The following is an 18,204-nucleotide window of genomic DNA, read 5'->3' as shown; positions in this document are numbered from 1 at the left end:
GGGTTGAAGTATAGAAAGTATTGAACCTCTTTAGCAGCCGTAGACGTAGCCGTAGCCTCCAACTCGTATAGGCCTACACAGGTAAACTTGGGGCAAATGTCAAAGACCAGTGTTTGCATAAAACAACAATGTTGTGACAAGTTGGGCACAATTGGCCATCGACGGGTTGCAAGAAAATAATGGAATAAGAACACTCTTGTTGCGATGAATTTTGTTCTTTCGGGTTCATGAGAAAGGCTTTCTCAGAGCAAATTTTGAGTAAAAGGCTACATTTCTCTAAAACTATATTAATTCAAAGGTTTTTTAAAGTTTTTTGCAGCTCTCCGGTGCTCTTTACCAAAATTGTATAGGCCTCCAACTCGTATAGGCCTACACAGGTAAACTTGGGGCAAATGTCAAAGACCAGTGTTTGCATAAAACAACAATGTTGTGACAAGTTGGGCACAATTGGCCATCGACGGGTTGCAAGAAAATAATGGAATAAGAACACTCTTGTTGCGATGAATTTTGTTCTTTCGGGTTCATGAGAAAGGCTTTCTCAGAGCAAATTTGGAGTAAAAGGTTACATTTCTCTAAAACTATATTAACTCAAAGGTTTCTAAAAGTTTTTTGCAGCTCACCGGTGCTCTTTACCAAAATTGTCATACCTTTCGGGGTAACTACCAAAAGTACACAAAGTACACATTGTTTTTAACGTATTTTGGTTTTTTTCGCCGTCCATACCCTTTTCAGTTAAAGCCTGAAGTGACCGACTTCGGCTCTGGCCGATTGCTACAGTAATTGAATAGCCACAGTGGGATGTTTTGGAAATGCCCTCAAGTTCACCAGGAAACAAGACGATGGTGCTCTCCGGACGTGCCATTGTTTGTTTATGATGATCAGTCGGGGTGCTAAACAAGACACCATCGCTACTTACGTATTTCCGGTTCCTGGTGCTTCATGGGATACGCCAGTAGCGTTTTTTGTTATACATCACAAAGAGTTGCTACTTCTGCGTGACATTTCGAGATGTTTATACCCTTCACGTAGTCGAAAATGTTAAATAATTTCGATGCAATTCACATCAAAATTCCCCAAAGAAAACTTTGTTCTCACCAGCCAAAGTTCCCTCCATATTTATGACACTTGATGATGACCTTGATGATGTGAGCTTGCACTTTATTATTATATGATGTGTATCAAAGCAACATCAATATTACCGAAGAAAGAGACACCATTCCTCGTTGCACCTGTATTGCTCCTAACACCTCTCGATTCTTGTTTTATTAATCAAACCAGTGCACCTTCCTACGAGGTGTTGGAATCGATTCTTGTGCTCATCGATTCCTGATGTTGTTCCCTGGTGTCGAATAATATTGTTGATATCGAAGGGAGTGTTAGACGCTAATTGTAAAGAAACAAGGTGACAGAGCTCTATTGTTATCATTGTTTGTGAGAGACTGTGATTGGCATTGGGCACCCCTCCTCTATCACGACGGTGAACGCCCACCCCATCTTGTGTTGGTTGTAGAGTAACTATAAATGGACACTGTCTGGTTCACCATGTATTTAGCCATGTGTTGTTAGTATACACCCTTATTTAGGCACCAGACTGTTTGTCATCCAAATGAACGGCTTCTGCAGTGGCCATGTGTAAAGTCCTAGCAGCCATTAACAGTCTTAGTCGTGAGCCGAAGTCGCTTGATACTGGTGCGCAGGGGCGATAGCCAGAAGGTCAAGTTTTATTCTTCCACTCAGCCAACAGCCGTAGCGATTACAGCCAACAGCCGTTGCCAAACTGGCTTGATTCCGCACGCGGTCTGATATCAGCTGTCTATTGGGAAACAAGATGGCCGCACATGTCTTAAAAACAGAAATATTTGATTTTATACATTCCTTTAACCGTGTTTTTCTCTTTATCTGTTCTCTCCAATAGCTCAATGGAGGTGGCATATGCGGCCCGTGGGTCCCGCCGGACGGGGACATCTTTACCCACACGGAATCACAAGTTGACAGTCTGAACCACACAGAATGGTCCACAGTGGTGGCACTCGTTCCGGCCGGATGGACATCCATCATTGCGCATATCCGGATCGGGAACCTTCAGGCTGCTCTGCACCACAAGCTCAATGTCAAACCGAAGAGTGGTAAGTAGTGCACGTAGTAATTGTTTGTTGGTGCCGTTTGGGCTATATACTTGTACCCCATTTGGAACCCTCATCTTCCAATTGAGGATATTAATGGTTCCCAAATCGGAAAATTGCTATAGTGGCATGATGACATGCAGCCATCCATTGCTACACCGTAGAGCCCAATTGAATACTTTGTACCTTTGGTACCTTATGATGACACCCAAACTGGTGAACCATAGGGCGACACCAACGCTGTGTCTCAACAAGCATCCTTTTTGGTTTCCTCTCAGTCTGTTTAATACATTTTGTTAATTCTGGTTGTGAAGCCATGGCTCTCCAAAAAAAAAAAAAAAAAAAAAAAAAATACTCAAAAAATAAAAGAACCCACAGGAGAGAAGACATGGAAGGGGATTTTAGTTTTAGATGCGGATAGGAAAAACCTCAATAAAGTATTCAAGGGGGCAAACCTAAGCTGTCAGGTATAGGGCCGGACTGATTACCCCAACCAAATGCTCTCGTTGGGATTTGAACCGGGGCCCGGAGGTGGAAGACCACTACACCAACCTGGCCGCCAAGCTACGAGCTACACTATTAATTTAAAATCGCTTTTGGGGCTGCAGATAATGATAGCGATCATATACTGTAAATATGAAATCTCTGTATGAATTACCAAACGGTGATTTAAAACGTTGGAATCGATCTTTGCGACAAAGGGGCTCACGCCTGTCTCCTTGTGCTATATTTATAGCCAGTAGGCTCTCCCTGGGATGAAACTTATAGACTGGCGAACCCCGCGTATAAATTAATCAGGAACTGAATTCCCAGTTCAATTTTCAGCTCTGGTCTAAATTCAATTCGAGCCTGGAAGGTCAACACAGAAGTATATCCGAGGGGGAAAAAGTACGACTACGCCAATTGGATCCCTTGGTGGATTGATGAACGGCGATTTGTGTTTGTCCAACACCTACCCATGTAGACTTTAGGTGCTTTAGGTGACGGAGGCGACGCACTCTGCTCAAATCACTGTCATTGGTAGTGTGCTCTTGGTAGTTGGTTGTCGCGCCAAGCTGGCAATTTGTTTCGTTCATCACCAGGCGGGATGAGCGTTTTAGTATTGATACCGTCTGCAACGCCTTGCAGCTTGTTCTTATTTTGTTATGTTTAATTAAGGAGCCCTGAAGCTACTTTTCGATGTTGAAGGTGGGAGACTTAACCTGATCTTCGCTTTTACACCAGGCCCTCGCTTGTACTTCACATGTACATACGAAAGTGCAGTGATTTACAGCATGCTCTTTTAAACACCTCGACAACGCTAAAGGAAGAAACCACGCAATCGCATTCGAGCCAAGCGTGAACTGCTTGTTTTGTGTCCAACAAGCTGTGAAGTCATCTCGCGGATATCAAACTTCCCTCGAATCTTATCGCCCCGAAAATTGGTAACTTCTTTAGAAACCATTGCCTTGCTGTAAAGATGATGCTTTGTGATTGGCAGATCATATTTGAGATTGGGTGTTTTGCGCAGACTCTATCGGTCATACCCGTAGACTTGACTCAAGTCCCAATCCCGTGCCATCCCCAGAAAACTACTGTTTTGTGATGCTCTGCATTCCAAAACCTGTTCCGCATCGGGACCACATTTTTTACGGCGAACGCGCACTGTACTGTATGCTACGGGGTTGTTTCATAGTAGTAAGTTGAGGTAATAGCTAGGGACCTCTCACACGAGAGTGGGACTTGAATCAAGTCTATCATACCCGTGGCTCTGGTTAAAACTGGTACCCCGTCTTTATCCGCAAGGATAAAGACGGTTTGTTTTTCAGAGCAACCAGTGTTTTAATCACAACCAGTGATTTCATTGGATATAATTATTTCATTACATAAATGGCAGTGACGTAAGCTTTCTGTAAAATGTGTTTGATTGCTCGAAAGTGACGTTTTGGCAGCAGCAACTTCGGTCTTCTGTATGTGAATGAAGGTGAAAGGTGATTTTTGATGTTCAGGCATAGCTCTGGTTTAACTCTCTCCATCCACATACCAACTGCGCCATAAGCTGGTTTAACCTTTCGAACTTGAAGCACTGCGATGCTTCTACAGCTTGTTTTTTCCTTATGCAAACTTATGAACCAATTATGTCATGGTTTTTTTTCAATATAATTTTTAATCTCATGTTCAATCAACTGCTTTGTGGACCTCACTTTGTTTTGTCAACTTTCTTGGTGTTTTCTTAGTTTGTAATGTTGTCTTTTATTAATGTATAACTAGCATAACATACAATCTGATACACTGAGTCCTGGCTAGTTTTGTGTGTCTCTAACATTTTCCATTATTGGAATCCCCCCTGGCAAGAATATGGCTGAAAGTGGGATTTTTGATTAATGCTTGCCCGCCTCATTATCGGAAAAGATTTGCCCTTAATCTTCAAACCCAGAGGGCGCTTTCAGAAGCTTATGTGAATCGTAAACCCAGGAGATAAGGAGCTATTGATATCGGATATCTGAGACTTTGAATGTCGCTCAAACGTATCTTAAAGGCATTGGACACCTTTTGGTAATTGTCAAAGACCAGTACTCTCACTTGGTGTATCCCAACATGCGCATACAAGAACAAATCGGTGAAAATTTTGGCTCAATTGGTTATCAAAGTTGCAAGAGAATATTATGAAAGAAAAAAAACACCCTTGTTGCAAAAGTTACTTTGTGTGCTTTCAGATGCACAATAAAAGACTTCAGCCAAAGTCTTTAATTTAGAGAGAAATTGCCTCTTTCTCTAAAACTACGTTACTTCAGAGAGAGCCGTTTCTCACAATATTTTATACTATCAACAGCTCTCTATTGGTCATTACCAAGTAAGTTTTTATGCTAACAATTATTTTGAGTAATAACCAAAAGTGTCCAGTGCCTTTAACAGTAGCCTCAATAGTGGTTTATTTTTAACTAATGTGCAACAAAAGAAACAACTGCGAGGACAAGCTGAGTCGCAAACTCATTCGCTGTCGTCTTTACCTAGCCGAGGGCGAGTGGGAACATTCCGACACATTCAGCCGCGTCTCTCTTTACGCGTGCAGCCAAACCGAGGGGGGAAACAGTTAAAACTAATAAACTCCAATAACAAAAACAAGAACTGTTTTCAATGACAGAGTTTGGACCTGTGTGTAGCTAGAAACCAAGTTAGGATCGATCGCGTTCAAAACAGCCTCACGTAAGGGGTGTGAATTAACTGTCAGCGAGGGTACCAGTTTCCCCTTAAAGGTGTCCCTCATTCCTGTATTGTGACAAGGGAAGATAATAAAAAACGTGGACACCTCAGGCTCTCCATATCGACTGGTTGGCGTTTAACATGGCTGTACCCTGTGATATTACATTAAGACATCTGCACTCCATACTTTTTTTTTCTTTTTTTTTACTTTTTGCAAATTGTTTGGCTGGGGCTTAAGAAGATGCCACAGGCAGCGTTGGGGGAGCAGAAGAAGAAGAAAAAACGCGAACAAAAGATGTTGCAGGAGTCAGTTTGGGGATGGCCGGCAGGAAGGGTAGCGATTTGAGTGAGATGGTTGAGGGTGACTGGCGGGGACAGGGATGGTGATGGCTAGGGTGACGGGGTTAGCGGCTGCAATTTGAGATTTGCCCCGGGTAGGACATCGCTTGAACCGCCGGGTGTCCTCTCCTCGCACACACGCGGGAGGTGTGTTTTGCTAAACTGCAACGAGGAGACAAAACGGCAGCTTGCGGTACTTTTATTCTCATCAAGTTCTTGTGGGTTTTTTTTGCTAAGGAACTATCATCTTTAATTGTGATTGGCATATCTAGTTGTCGACAAGCAGAAGTTGGGACTTTAACCTTTGGAAGCTGCATACTAGAGAGTCAGGGTGTGCTGCGTTGTATTTGTAGCACTTGGAAACATTTGTTTATCGTGGCTTCCTAATGGGTGTATTGATAATTGTAACTTGACCTTTAACAGTTGATTTTTTTTCTTTTTCGAAATGATGAACACAAGTGCCCTTTGAATAGCATTCAATACGATCTAATCAGAGATTTGATCAGTTGTCGGTTTCGTTTGAATTGTGTTGCTGTCACTCAAAAGTAATGGCGAAACTAAATACAAGAAAGAATTGTATCAACGTTTAATATTAATAAGACTTAGAAGAACAATCAATTCACTTTGGTGGATATGGCAAATTATGTAAAGCAAACGGATACGTCATGAAGTCTGGGTCTTAGATTAATTATTTTTGTCAACATAATGTCGATTTGTAGGCCAATTTGTCAAAAATACACAATCTATTAAAGTCACATGTGGAAGTTTCATCTTGATGCAGTGTCCTTCTTTCACACTGAAAATACCCAAAGTTTCTGATCAAAGATTCTGTGTTCACTTTTCCTTTAATGACCCGTGTCATATATTTTTTGATCGGCTCATTTATCACTACTCACTTCTGATTTTAATTTAAGTCTCTGGCAAAAGAAAGAAACTATGCAACATGTCTTCATGTTGGTTTGCGATGATAAATCTATGCAATCGTCGACCTTTAATCGCAACAAGACCCCACCTCTCTAATTACATGACAGTGGCTCTTTAATTCCTGGGCTAGTTTCGGGCCGTAGCCGGCCGCCGCTAGAGCCGGCCGCAGACCAAGCTTTTGAAATCATAGTAACCGATCTCCCCCGTGCAGTATATCGTCAGTGATCAAATGATTTTCTTAGTATGGTCTCAGTATTCAACACAACTCCTTGGTGATTGTTTAAGAAGCAATTTGTCGGGATAAGCTCCTCAGGAACTACTACATGAGTTGGCTTTTTTTTTTCTTTTCTTTTTTTGCACGAAACAGCTATGCATTTGTGCACAAATGCAATCATGTCTAGTTTCTTTTTTGTTAGCTGGTCATCATCTGAGCCAATATCTGTTAGAAACTGATTCGTCCGGTTGTGTAACTGAATACCCGAACCACAAACTAAACTACAGTGTCAAGAATTGTATAAACAATGGTCAGTATCAGATGTATAAACATCCAGGCAGCTTATGACTGCCAACTAAATATTTCTTTTTGTAGTCTCTCCAGACTCGTGTAAAAAAATATCCACCCCTTTCTCCGCTCTTTAAAAGGTTATTTATATACAAACTGGAAACTTGATCTTCTGGAGGTATTTATATCAATAGTATCCGAATCCAAAGCGCTATAAAAACTCCGGGTCACAAATTAGGTTTTTGTTTTCTTTCTCTCTCTCGTTTTTTTTTTCCACGCGGACCCGAATTCGAGATTAGATCCTACATGCAAATGGCGGCGCCAATGGGATTTTTAACGGGGTGGAACCGTTTCGGATGTGGGTCGTTTGGTCGCGTTTTTTATTGTCCATCTTCGGTTTCGACTTCTTGTTTGTTCCTGCCTCGAGCAACTTTCCCCCAAAAATAGCCGTATAATTACCCAAGATTGGGTAAAAGGGTGGTACATGGATTGAGTTAGAACCAATACTGTCTGCGGTGTTGTCTGTGTATTACGGCAGACGGCTGTTGCAGTTAGTGTTGTTTTAAAGCGCGTTGTTGGTGGGCTTTTTTTTTTTAAAGAGCGTCATGCAATCATGACGTATACAAGAGTCATCGGTAAGATGTGTCGTTAGTCATTTCCCAATGTACCCTGTATTGAGTTGAACAAAGTTAAAGGGGCGGGGTAGGTAATGTCAGATTTATTGTCAGGTGCGAAACTTACGAATAGTTTACAATGACAACAATTTTTTTTTCTTCAGGCCATGATCATTATTGCTGAAAGAAAGGTTTTTTTGAATAGTCCGAAACGCTTGTGACAGTACCGCTAATTAAAAATGTACATGCATTTATAAACAATGGAATAAAACCGTCAAAATTACCTCTTTTTTGTTTGAGGTCTCAAAATGAAACTCACACTGTGCTTTAACTTTTCCTGTGGTGTCAAACATTATTTTAATCGTAACATTTTAAACGATTGGTCGTGAACTCTAATAAATTCAGAATGAAATCCAAATTGGCTTAAACCCTTAAAAAGACGTTATTGTTGTGTGAGGGCGCTACAATTATTCGATTCGTCACTAGAGGGACCAATTTCATGCACAACAGGTAGCTAAGCACAATGATATAACGTACCTTTACCGGAATAAGGTTACCAGCATAACTACCATTTCCCATGTATAATTTGTGAATCGTTTCCTGCTCAGAAAAGTTTTAAGCAATAATTTCTATTTAGCAGCTCGATGAAACCGAGCCCTGTTATAAACAAGTCCTGTGTCTCGCACATTCATCTCCAATTATACGTGCCTTTAGTTTTGTTTTACGACGTGTTATGGAATATTGCCTTGCATTACTAGAAAAGGAAATTGAAGACTTGCAGAAATGTGAGGTCACGGAGAAAGTTTGGAAATTAGATTAAAAACTTTTGTTCCGCACGGTAGTTTAATGATTGCTGAATGTACTGGTATGATTCAATCATGAAGTAGTTTTACAGTGACGGGAGCAATAAAAAGGACCAAAACTGTTTCATTATGTATGAATGTTAGTGTTGTTCAACCGATTCTTCTTAAAAGCAGTGTACACTATTGGTAATTACTCAAAATAATTATTCGCGTACAACCTTTCTTGGTGACAAGTAATGGGGAGAGGTTGGTGGTATAAAACATTGTGAGAAACCGCTCCCTCTGTGCCATAGTTTTGGAGAAAGAAGTAATTTTCCATGAATTTGATTTCGAGACCTCAAGTTTAGAACTTGAGGTCTCGAAATCAACCATCTAAACGCACACAACTTCGTGTGACAAGGGTGTTTTCTTCTTTCATTATTATCTCGCAACTTTGATGACCGATTGAGCTCAAATTTTCACAGGTTTGTTATTTTATGCATTAGTTGAGATACACCAACTGTGAAGGCTAGTCTTTCACAATTAACAATAGTGTCCACTGCCTTTAATAAGCTATACTTGAGCTTAAAAAAACTTACATGACTGATGACGTAACATGGCTTTTTGCGAATCTTTCTGAAATACAACAGAGAGGGGTTATTAAAATGATTGTTTTTTACACAATTAAAATCTGTTACATCTCATGTGAACTAAATTTCAGTATTGGTAAAAAAAAAAGTGAATTTCAGCAAAGATCACCTGTTGCCGTTTTCGTTCACTTGCTGTTGTATACACCGATGCCGTGCAATGTTGGGTTCCCTGTACATAAATCACACAATGCTTACGACATTCCTATAGAGGGATCAGACTGGTTTGCCCATTTTGCCCGCAGACATAGCGAACGAAGTGACTTTGGCTACTGCTAATAATATGGTCTTTGGGCACACATGTAATCTGTACACTACAGTGATTTAGCTGTAGCCACTGTTACAACCGCCTGTTTGGGTGGTTACGTCACTTAAATTGTGAAAACAAGCTGGCGTCGCGTTGATAGTGCTCAATTGTGTCGCCGACAGTTACCATTTTCAAACATGAAGTCGTCAACAGTTTGACAATTTTATGCTTCCCCTGACAAAGAAGTTACTGGTACATGTAAAAAAGGGTTCGATACTAACTGAATTTGAACCCTTGCTACAGCGAACAAGAAGATGTAAGCTATCTCATACGTATCATTTTACGAGCCTCTGATTGGATTGTCTTTGACCAAATCACGTTGTTTGGTAGTTGGATCCCCTGAACCTGTTAACGCGTCTCAGCCATAAGGCGCGTCAGGGGGGAATCGAACCACTCAGTCCCGAACCATGAAACATCACCCAATTACTACAAATAAGCTTCATGTGACATACAATGTGCAGTTTCATAGATTTTATTCCTGTCCGTGTCATTAAGCGAGAACCGGATCCCAGCGAACTCTTTTCCCCCTCTCCCTGACCATTAAAATCATTTCTTGAAGAAATTGATCCTGCCTGGGAGACAGGTGGGCGAATACAGGACTTGACAAGCGTTTCGAGTTTAACGTCACGTTTTTCTCCCCGTGCTCTGTTGAGCGCAAATTATCAATTTCTTCAGGCTTGTACGTTTGCACTTTACACAAAAAAATGAACATTATATACACACATATATATATATATTTCCTAGCATTCTGGACCAGTGTTTAGCTGGAGATATTTTTGCAATGGACTGCTAGAGTTACATTTTTTTACACTATACGTGAGTATCCGAAGCTATAGTAAGTATCGGTTATCACTTTGACGAGAAGACGGAGTTTTTGCTGAGTGGTAAAAAGAAGAAAACAATTTCTGAAAATAGGGCAAAACAACAACGCTCTAGCCGCGCAGCTTTTAAACGACAATGAAAAGAGGGGCCCAGGTATCTGAGTTTTTTTTTCTTCTTCTCGATATTTAAGAAAAGTGACACCCTTAATAGCTCGTCATTTTGTATGACGTTGGCGTTTTTTTTATGAAAAATGTAGGCCAATGTGTGTTTTTAATGAAGTTTGTGACAAAAAGGAATCAATTCAAAGAACGGTGCGGAATTGGATATTATGCGAGATCAAAATGCAATTTTTCGGAAGATGTTGCAACCTTGAATATGAACAATTTCGATCCAAGATGTATTGGTTCCATATTGCTGGTTCTATATGGGTAGTACCCTATACTTATTTATTCAGTGATAATTAATCAATCAATTAATTAATCAATCAACCTTGGTTATTATTGATATCGATATTCATTGATAGTTAATATACTAAATCGATCACCAGAATGTGGTTCCCTGCAAAAGATGTATATTCTGTAACTGGTGTCCTGCTTATTGCTCAGCGGCAATGTGGTAAGCACAGTTCTCTCCCGAAAGGTAGTGGACACTATTGGTAATTACTCAAAATAACTATAAGCATAAAACCTTACTTGTTAATGAGTAATGGGGAGCTGTTGATTGTATACAACATTGTGACAAACGGCTCCATCTGAAGTGACGTATATTTCGAGAAAGGAGTAATTTTCCACGAATTTTATCTCGAGACCTCAGAATTAGATTGTGAGGTTCCGAAATTAAGCACCTGAAAGCACACACTTGAGATAAACCAAGCGAGACGACTGGTCTTTGACAATTACCCAAAAAGAGCGCCTAGTCTCTTTAAGCAGCTCTTTGTCACTTGTACATGTACAATCTTTGAATGATATTTTTGCTCAGCGAAACTTTGTAATCATGATTCTCTGCTTTAGCAGTTTTATAGTACAATTCGTGATTGGTATCCTGCTTTAATACATGTTTTGCTCAGCAGAAATGTGGTAGGCCTACACTGCTTAAGCAGCTCTGTAAAATTGGACCCCTAATATGTTACATATCATTTCTACTCAGCATGTATAGGTAGCAGGGAGATACTATACACATAGACTCGGTGTGTTTATTATACCAACCAGCATAATTGGTGTGTCCACTAATAAATTGAGTGATTAGCATGGACGGGAATTGACGGTGAATACAATTATGCTAATTAGAAATGCAATTAATGCCAAGGCAGGGAATGCAAATTATTTTTCTTAGGGTTTTTGTTTTGATAACTATTGCGATGAGAGAGAGAGAGAGAGAGAGAGACGACTTAAGTGATGCGATGAGAAGTGGAAACGACCACCATTGTTTATAGCCAGGACCCACTGTGGTCATTTGCGACAATTAAAATGTTAATGAACGTAGTCTATATTCAGATTGAATGCAATTATACGTGATAACAAATGTAGCTGATGTGTTTTTAATTTGTTAAGCCAAAACATACATTGTGCCAGGTCCTTATTGTATCTTCCTGTCCTGGTCCGTTTCTTGTTATCATTAAAGGGTGGCTGCAGTGTTTTTTTAAATAAATTAAACGATTAAACATGACTTTTTAAACCTGAAATATTTTTTTTATTTTGTATTAAATGCGCAAGTATTTTTAAAATGGCTTTCAAGAGATTAGGGGAACCCACCCCGCCCTTAAAAGGGAGCCTTCCTTTGCATGAACGTGACGTCATGTCGGAAACCCGAGCCGTCGGGCCCCCTGGCTGTGTGCATATAGAGACGTGTGCACTGTGTGGCCTGGTACCTAGGCGCGTGTAGTTAGGGACCAGACTCTTTTTGCCGACGATAATTTATGTTTGAATTCCCGACGTGACGTCGATGGTTGGGGGCGGTAACATTCCACAAAAGGGGGGGCATGACTTATTTGCTAATTACGCAAGTGAGCTATGTCGGGGGGAAAACAAAACACATTTTATCGATGTTCAATTCATATATCAGAAATAAATGACAGCAAAATTAACTGTTTTATTTTAATTCACTGCAGCATCCCTTTATTAAGCTACCCTGTTGTCAAGGTTAGGTACATCAGCCATGCTTCACAACTGTTTCCTTATACGTGTTGATTTTATGATGTAATTTAACTTACAGTAAATTCTCGCGCACGTAAGCTTATTATTTTATGGGGGGTTAGCTGAACGTTACGCGAGCAAAAACGTGAACGTCAGAAAATTGTGTCGTGTCTAGGTGACGTCACCACTGTAGGCTTAATGCATGGTCACCTATGGCGTCTGCACTACCCGACCAAAAATTTTCTCACGTTCATCTTAACCTCTCTAATGCATACGTACTGTAAGCCTGTTATATTAGTTTCCGCTAAACACTATTAGTTCTTCATGACATATATGATTAATGGTAAATTTCGTCAAAAGTGTTTATAAATTACTGTTGTTTCGGGTGTTGGTTTTAGATGTTGCTGCTTATCCTGTTGCTGTTTGTATTTGCTGGTACTGTTTCTGAAGCTGTTGACATTGCTGCTGTTGTTGTTGCTGTTTTTTTCCGCTGCTGCTGCTGCTGTTACTATATCAAAGGGATGTCCCTCCTCTATTCATTGCTCCTTTTGCCGTACTGTTCCTGCAAAATATTCTGAGTGCCTCTTCTCCCGTTCACCATTCTTGGAGTGCGTTTTGGCGACCCCAACCAAAAACTGTTTCTGACGTCATAACCAAAACGGTAATCGAGCTCCCAACTCGGTTATCGTTCAGTCTGAACAGCAGAACCAACGACCAACAACCGAAACAGTTTTTGGTTGGGGTCGCCAAAACGCACTACTAGTTGCCACTCATCAATGCTTCTTGTTCCATTGACTGTTCGTCGGGCTGTGTGGCCAGCCCATATTTTTCGAAGGAGTTGACCACATTTAGATCACACTATAAAAAACCGCGCGAATCGAGAAAGTGCTTTGAGGAGCCAATAAATCAGACGGGGTATTGCTTTCACAAGAAGGAACTTATGATTTCATATTGTCTGACTCTCTGGAGGACATTGTTGCTTCTTAGTTTGTATCAACAAAGCCCCCGGCCCTTCCTCACCTGTTTAGCGAAGTGCAGCAGATTATTCTATACCCAATTCGGTGTTGTTTCCTTAGCAAACTGAACGCAGGGAAAACGCCTGGTCTTGTGTTTACTAAGAATACCTCCATAATCGGTGGGAGATGCCCTTAAAACGGCAGCTTAAACTCCCCTAGCGGACAGTCAACATGCTCACACCGTTACAACCATTAGGGGAGGTGTATGGAAGGCATGCCTCTTCAAGGTTGTCTTCGCACACATTGCTTCCTGTGGCTCTTATAGAGCAGGCGATGATGGAAACGAAATGGGGAAAAATACCATCGAAGTATTTTCCGTAAACATTTTTGTGAACATTCATCTTGTTTCAACAAGATTGTGTTGACATTCAACCTACTGGGGTTTACATGTTTCTTTAGCGTTAATGTTCGTGACATGTTATTGAGTATGGGGCATGTCCGTCCTAAAATATATGGGTCGGGGTCCTTTGGTTAAGCTTAAACTTAAAGGAACGTTACAGAATTGGTAAGAAACAAAAATCGTGAAGATCACAGATTTACATAAAACTTACACGGTCTAATGATGATGGCAGTAGAAAACATCCCTTGAAATATTTCTGTCTGAAATGTAATATTTGATGATAAATAAATAATCTAACTTCGCGTTTGGAGTTTATCGCTCAGTGAGCGTTTTATTCATTTGTATTTTGGCATCGATGCAATGCAAAATTTATTATCGGTTTTTCACTATTCTCTCGTGACCCAGATGGCCGATCGATCTCAAACTTCTACAGGTTTGTCAGTTTATGTATATGGTGGATTAGATAAAGTGCTTACACTGCCAGCAACTGTTTTGTCAGCAAAAACCAATTATGTAATGTTCCTTTAAAGGCACCGGACGCTGTTTGTAATTACTCAAAATAATTGTCAGCATAAAAACGTATACTTGGTAACGAGCAATGGGGAGCTGTTGACTATTTAAAACTTTGTGAGAATCGGCTCCGTCTGAAATAAAGTAGTTTTTGAGAGAGAGAGAGGTAAAATTTAAAAATACTTCATGCATAAAGCATTTTATTTGAAAGCACACGAAGTTGTGCCAACGTTTTTTTCTTTCCTTCTTTCATTATTTTCCCAATGACCAATTGAGCTCGAATTGTCCATGGCTTGTTATTTTATGCATGTGTTGGGATACACCAAGTGAGAATACTGGTCTTTGACAATTACCAAAAACGTCCAGTTCCTTTAACATTAATGTTCGTGACATATTACAAATTGGTAACTGAATTATAAATATCAATACATAATAAATATCCTTCATAACAAAAACAGGGGTCAGGGTAACTGGTTATAAGGCCTAACAAAAGAGAGCCAAGTCAACCAGTAATGTCATTAATGATGTCATTATTCATACCTTTGCAATTATAACTGTTACCATTAATCATTATTTTGACTTGCCCGTTGTGTAATGAAGGCCGACTTGATTACAAGGCTTCTCCTTTGGGATCATTTTAAGATATGAGAGGTTTTTTTAATTTCCCAAACAGTGATAATTACACAATCCGGAACCACTTAATGTCCAACCGCGCTATTATTAGCATGGCGTGTCTAGGGGTGCACCGCACTAAAATAAACTCCTATATTTTATATAATATATTTATTGGTTTATTTCATCAAAAAGACAACATTAAATGCACAGGGGTGGATTTCACAAAGCTAGTCCTAACTTAGCACTAGTCCTAGGCAATGCTAAGAGATAGGACCAGTCCTAAGTTAGGACCAGTAACTCATCCTAACTTAGGACTGGTCCTATCTCTTAGCATTGCCTAGGACTAGTCCTAAGTTAGGACGACCTTTGTGAAATCCAACCCTGGACACACCTTTGGTAGTTGTCAAAGACCATGCAGTATTCTCACTTGGTGTATCTCAACATTTGCACAAAATAACAACCTGTACAGTAAAAGAAGTCTTTAATTATTTGAGTGAGCAATTACCTCTTTTTCAAAAACTACGTCACTTCAGAGGGAGCCGTTTCTCACAATGTTTTATACTATCAACAGCTCCCCATAACTCGTTACCAAGTGAATTTACGCTAACCAATATTTTAAGTAAATTAGTGTCCAGAATAAGTAATGTCGAGTGCCCTTAACTGCGGGTACGTCAATGATAAAAGTCACACATCCCATCAGTTTTTTTTTTTTTTTTTTTTTTTTTGGGGGGGGGGGGGTATATTGAGCTTCGACTGATTTGCAACCCATGCTTTGTCTATTTACCCACGTCCCTCATGCCCTTTGACTAGCTGTCTAAGTACGACCGTCTCATCTCGTATATTTGAACCTCCCCCAATCCATGTGCAAAATGAAGCCCACTCTTCAGATGACAAGTTGACACATTTTTCCTCTCGCTCGGTGGGTTTCTGGCCAGCTCTACAAACAGAGTCGGTGGTAACTTCATCTTGCTCGCCCTCTTATTACAAACGTGTCATCCAATTTCTACAACTCTGGTTAAAGCAGACCAGGGTCATATTGGCATAAGTCTCATGTGTGTGATTTTTTCTTTAATTTTTTTTTCTTCTAATTTCAGGATTTATTGTGTTCGAACTGTCTAGTTTGAACCATGAAGTGTTCTTAAAGGCAGTGGACACTATATTATTGGTAGTTGTCAAAGACTAGCCTTTACAGTTGGCAGGTGTATCTCAACATATGCATAAAATTACAAACCTGTGAAAATTTGAGCTCAATCGGTCATCGAACTTGCGAGATAATAATGAAAGAAAAAACACCCTTGTCACACGAAGTTGTGTGCGTTTAGATGGTTGATTTCGAGACCTCAAGTTTAACCCGAAATCAAATTCGGGGAAAATTACTTCTTTCTCGAAAACTATAGCACTTCAGAGGGAGCCGTTTCTCACAATGTTTTATACCTTCAACATCTCCCCATTACTCGTCACCAAGAAAGGTTTTATGCTAATAATTATTTTGTGTAATTACCAACAGTGTCCACTGCCTTTAATAGAAGTAAAGCAGACTCACCACATGGAGAAATAATCCACGGACATGTATACTTCGTTTTTGAAAGGGCAAGTGCACCAAGGCATTTTCTCCTTGCTAAGAGGAAACTTGTACTTAAGCATTTCAATGGTACCGAAGCAATGACCAGGGGGCATGGAGGCAATCGCTGTCATTGCCTCCGTGATATATCAGGCTGTAATTCATATCGTATATTCAAACATGTGTTGTATTTCTTGTGACGCACTGAGTCTGTAAACCTACTGAATTCTAACATCTACGAGGTCCCGGGTCTTGAATTAGAGGAAACCCCATGCCCTAAGTCATTTTTTTAATTATTTTTTTCCCAGAAATTTCCACATTCGTAAAATTTCATCCCCAGTATCTGTTGCGGACGTAATGATTTTATTACTTCACGGGCAATATACTGAAATTCCGGGTCTAGAATTAGAGGAAACCCAGGCCCAAAGACATTTTGTTTTCTTCAGAAAATTCCATATTCTGTAAAATCTCATACCTGGCATTTTGTTGACGTCATGAATTTATAACTTCAAGGGCAATATAGATAATGTATATGCTTACAAAATCATGAAATATTTCAGGCTTTAATTTTTATGATGAAGATATTATCGGTTAATTGACCTGAATTCAACCATTAGATTAATCCCCTACACAGAAATGAAATATTGAGGTCGGCTTATTCCCAAGGTTTATTACCAAAGTCGGAAAAATAATTCTAAGAACATAATTATTACGCAAATACAGAGGGGACCCCCCCCCCACACACACACACACACACACACACATGACCCTGCGGTAATTAATTATAATGGAAACTTCCTTAAAGGATCATCCATAATTTACAAGTTCAAGTTTAAAGGCTATTTAAGTGTCACTTTGACAGCTTGTAAATTTTTACTGGTAGCACTCCTCAAGAACAATGGACCTAATTCTTAGGCCTAAATGGCATTTGAAGAAATCTATAATCAACTACTGCGTATGTATATTATTGCCACAATTATATAGCCCGGTTTGAAAGTGCACCAATTGTCACCGGACAAAATATCAACTATTTTCTTTAGTCTTTTTAAAAAGTATCACAGTTTACGAAATCTTCGTGTATGATACGTTAATAAAGCATGATGGAATTAAAAACTCTTTTAAACACCAACTACATAATAGTACCTTTAATTTATAAATTGCTGATGACAAACTCGGCATTGTTCGCCTTAATTATTATATTATAACTGGTTTATTATAAAAAACATCTGCTTGTCGCAGTCCAGAGACTGAATTAAAATACAGATTTACATTTTTATATAAAATTTTTAAAAACAGAGGAGAAAATTTATACACAAGAAAAATTTAAAAATTAAGAGCATAGTCAAAAGAGACGTTATGAGAACTAAAATTAGATAAAACAAAAGCAATAAATATTTAACAAGCACACTAAACTAACAACCCAATTGAGACCAACCCCCCCAACAAACAAACAAACAAACAAGCAAGCAAGCAAGCAAGCAAGCAAGCAAGCAAGCAAGCAAGCAAGCAAGCAAACAAACAAACAAAAAAAACAAACAAACAAACAAACAAACAAACAAACAAAACAAACAGACAGACAGACAGACAGACAGACAGACAGACAGACAGACAGACAGACAGACAGACAGACAGACAGACAGACAGACAGACAGACAGACAGACAGACAGACAGACAGACAGACAGACAGACAGACAGACAGACAGACAGACAGACAGACAGACAGACAGACAGACAGACAGACAGACAAACAAACAAACAAACAATCAAACAATCAAACAAACAATCA

At 39.7% G+C, this 18,204-nt stretch overlaps 1 protein-coding gene across 3 annotated transcripts in view; it reads left to right on the top strand.

Annotated features, from left to right (window-relative positions):
- LOC139946004 (atrial natriuretic peptide receptor 1-like) overlaps positions 1–18,204 on the top strand; it is a 221,903-nt gene that overhangs the window by 107,125 nt on the left and 96,574 nt on the right. For all 3 annotated transcript variants that reach the window (XM_071943584.1, XM_071943585.1, XM_071943583.1), the window contains exon 5: positions 1,916–2,126. In XM_071943584.1, coding sequence (XP_071799685.1) covers positions 1,916–2,126 — 211 coding nt within the window. The remainder of the gene's footprint in view (positions 1–1,915; positions 2,127–18,204) is intronic.

The sequence above is a fragment of the Asterias amurensis genome, chromosome 13, assembly GCF_032118995.1.
Source record: "Asterias amurensis chromosome 13, ASM3211899v1".
Lineage (NCBI taxonomy): Eukaryota > Metazoa > Echinodermata > Asteroidea > Forcipulatida > Asteriidae > Asterias > Asterias amurensis.
Note: the sequence above shows the minus strand (reverse complement) of the source record. Positions and strands in the feature narration are given on the sequence as shown.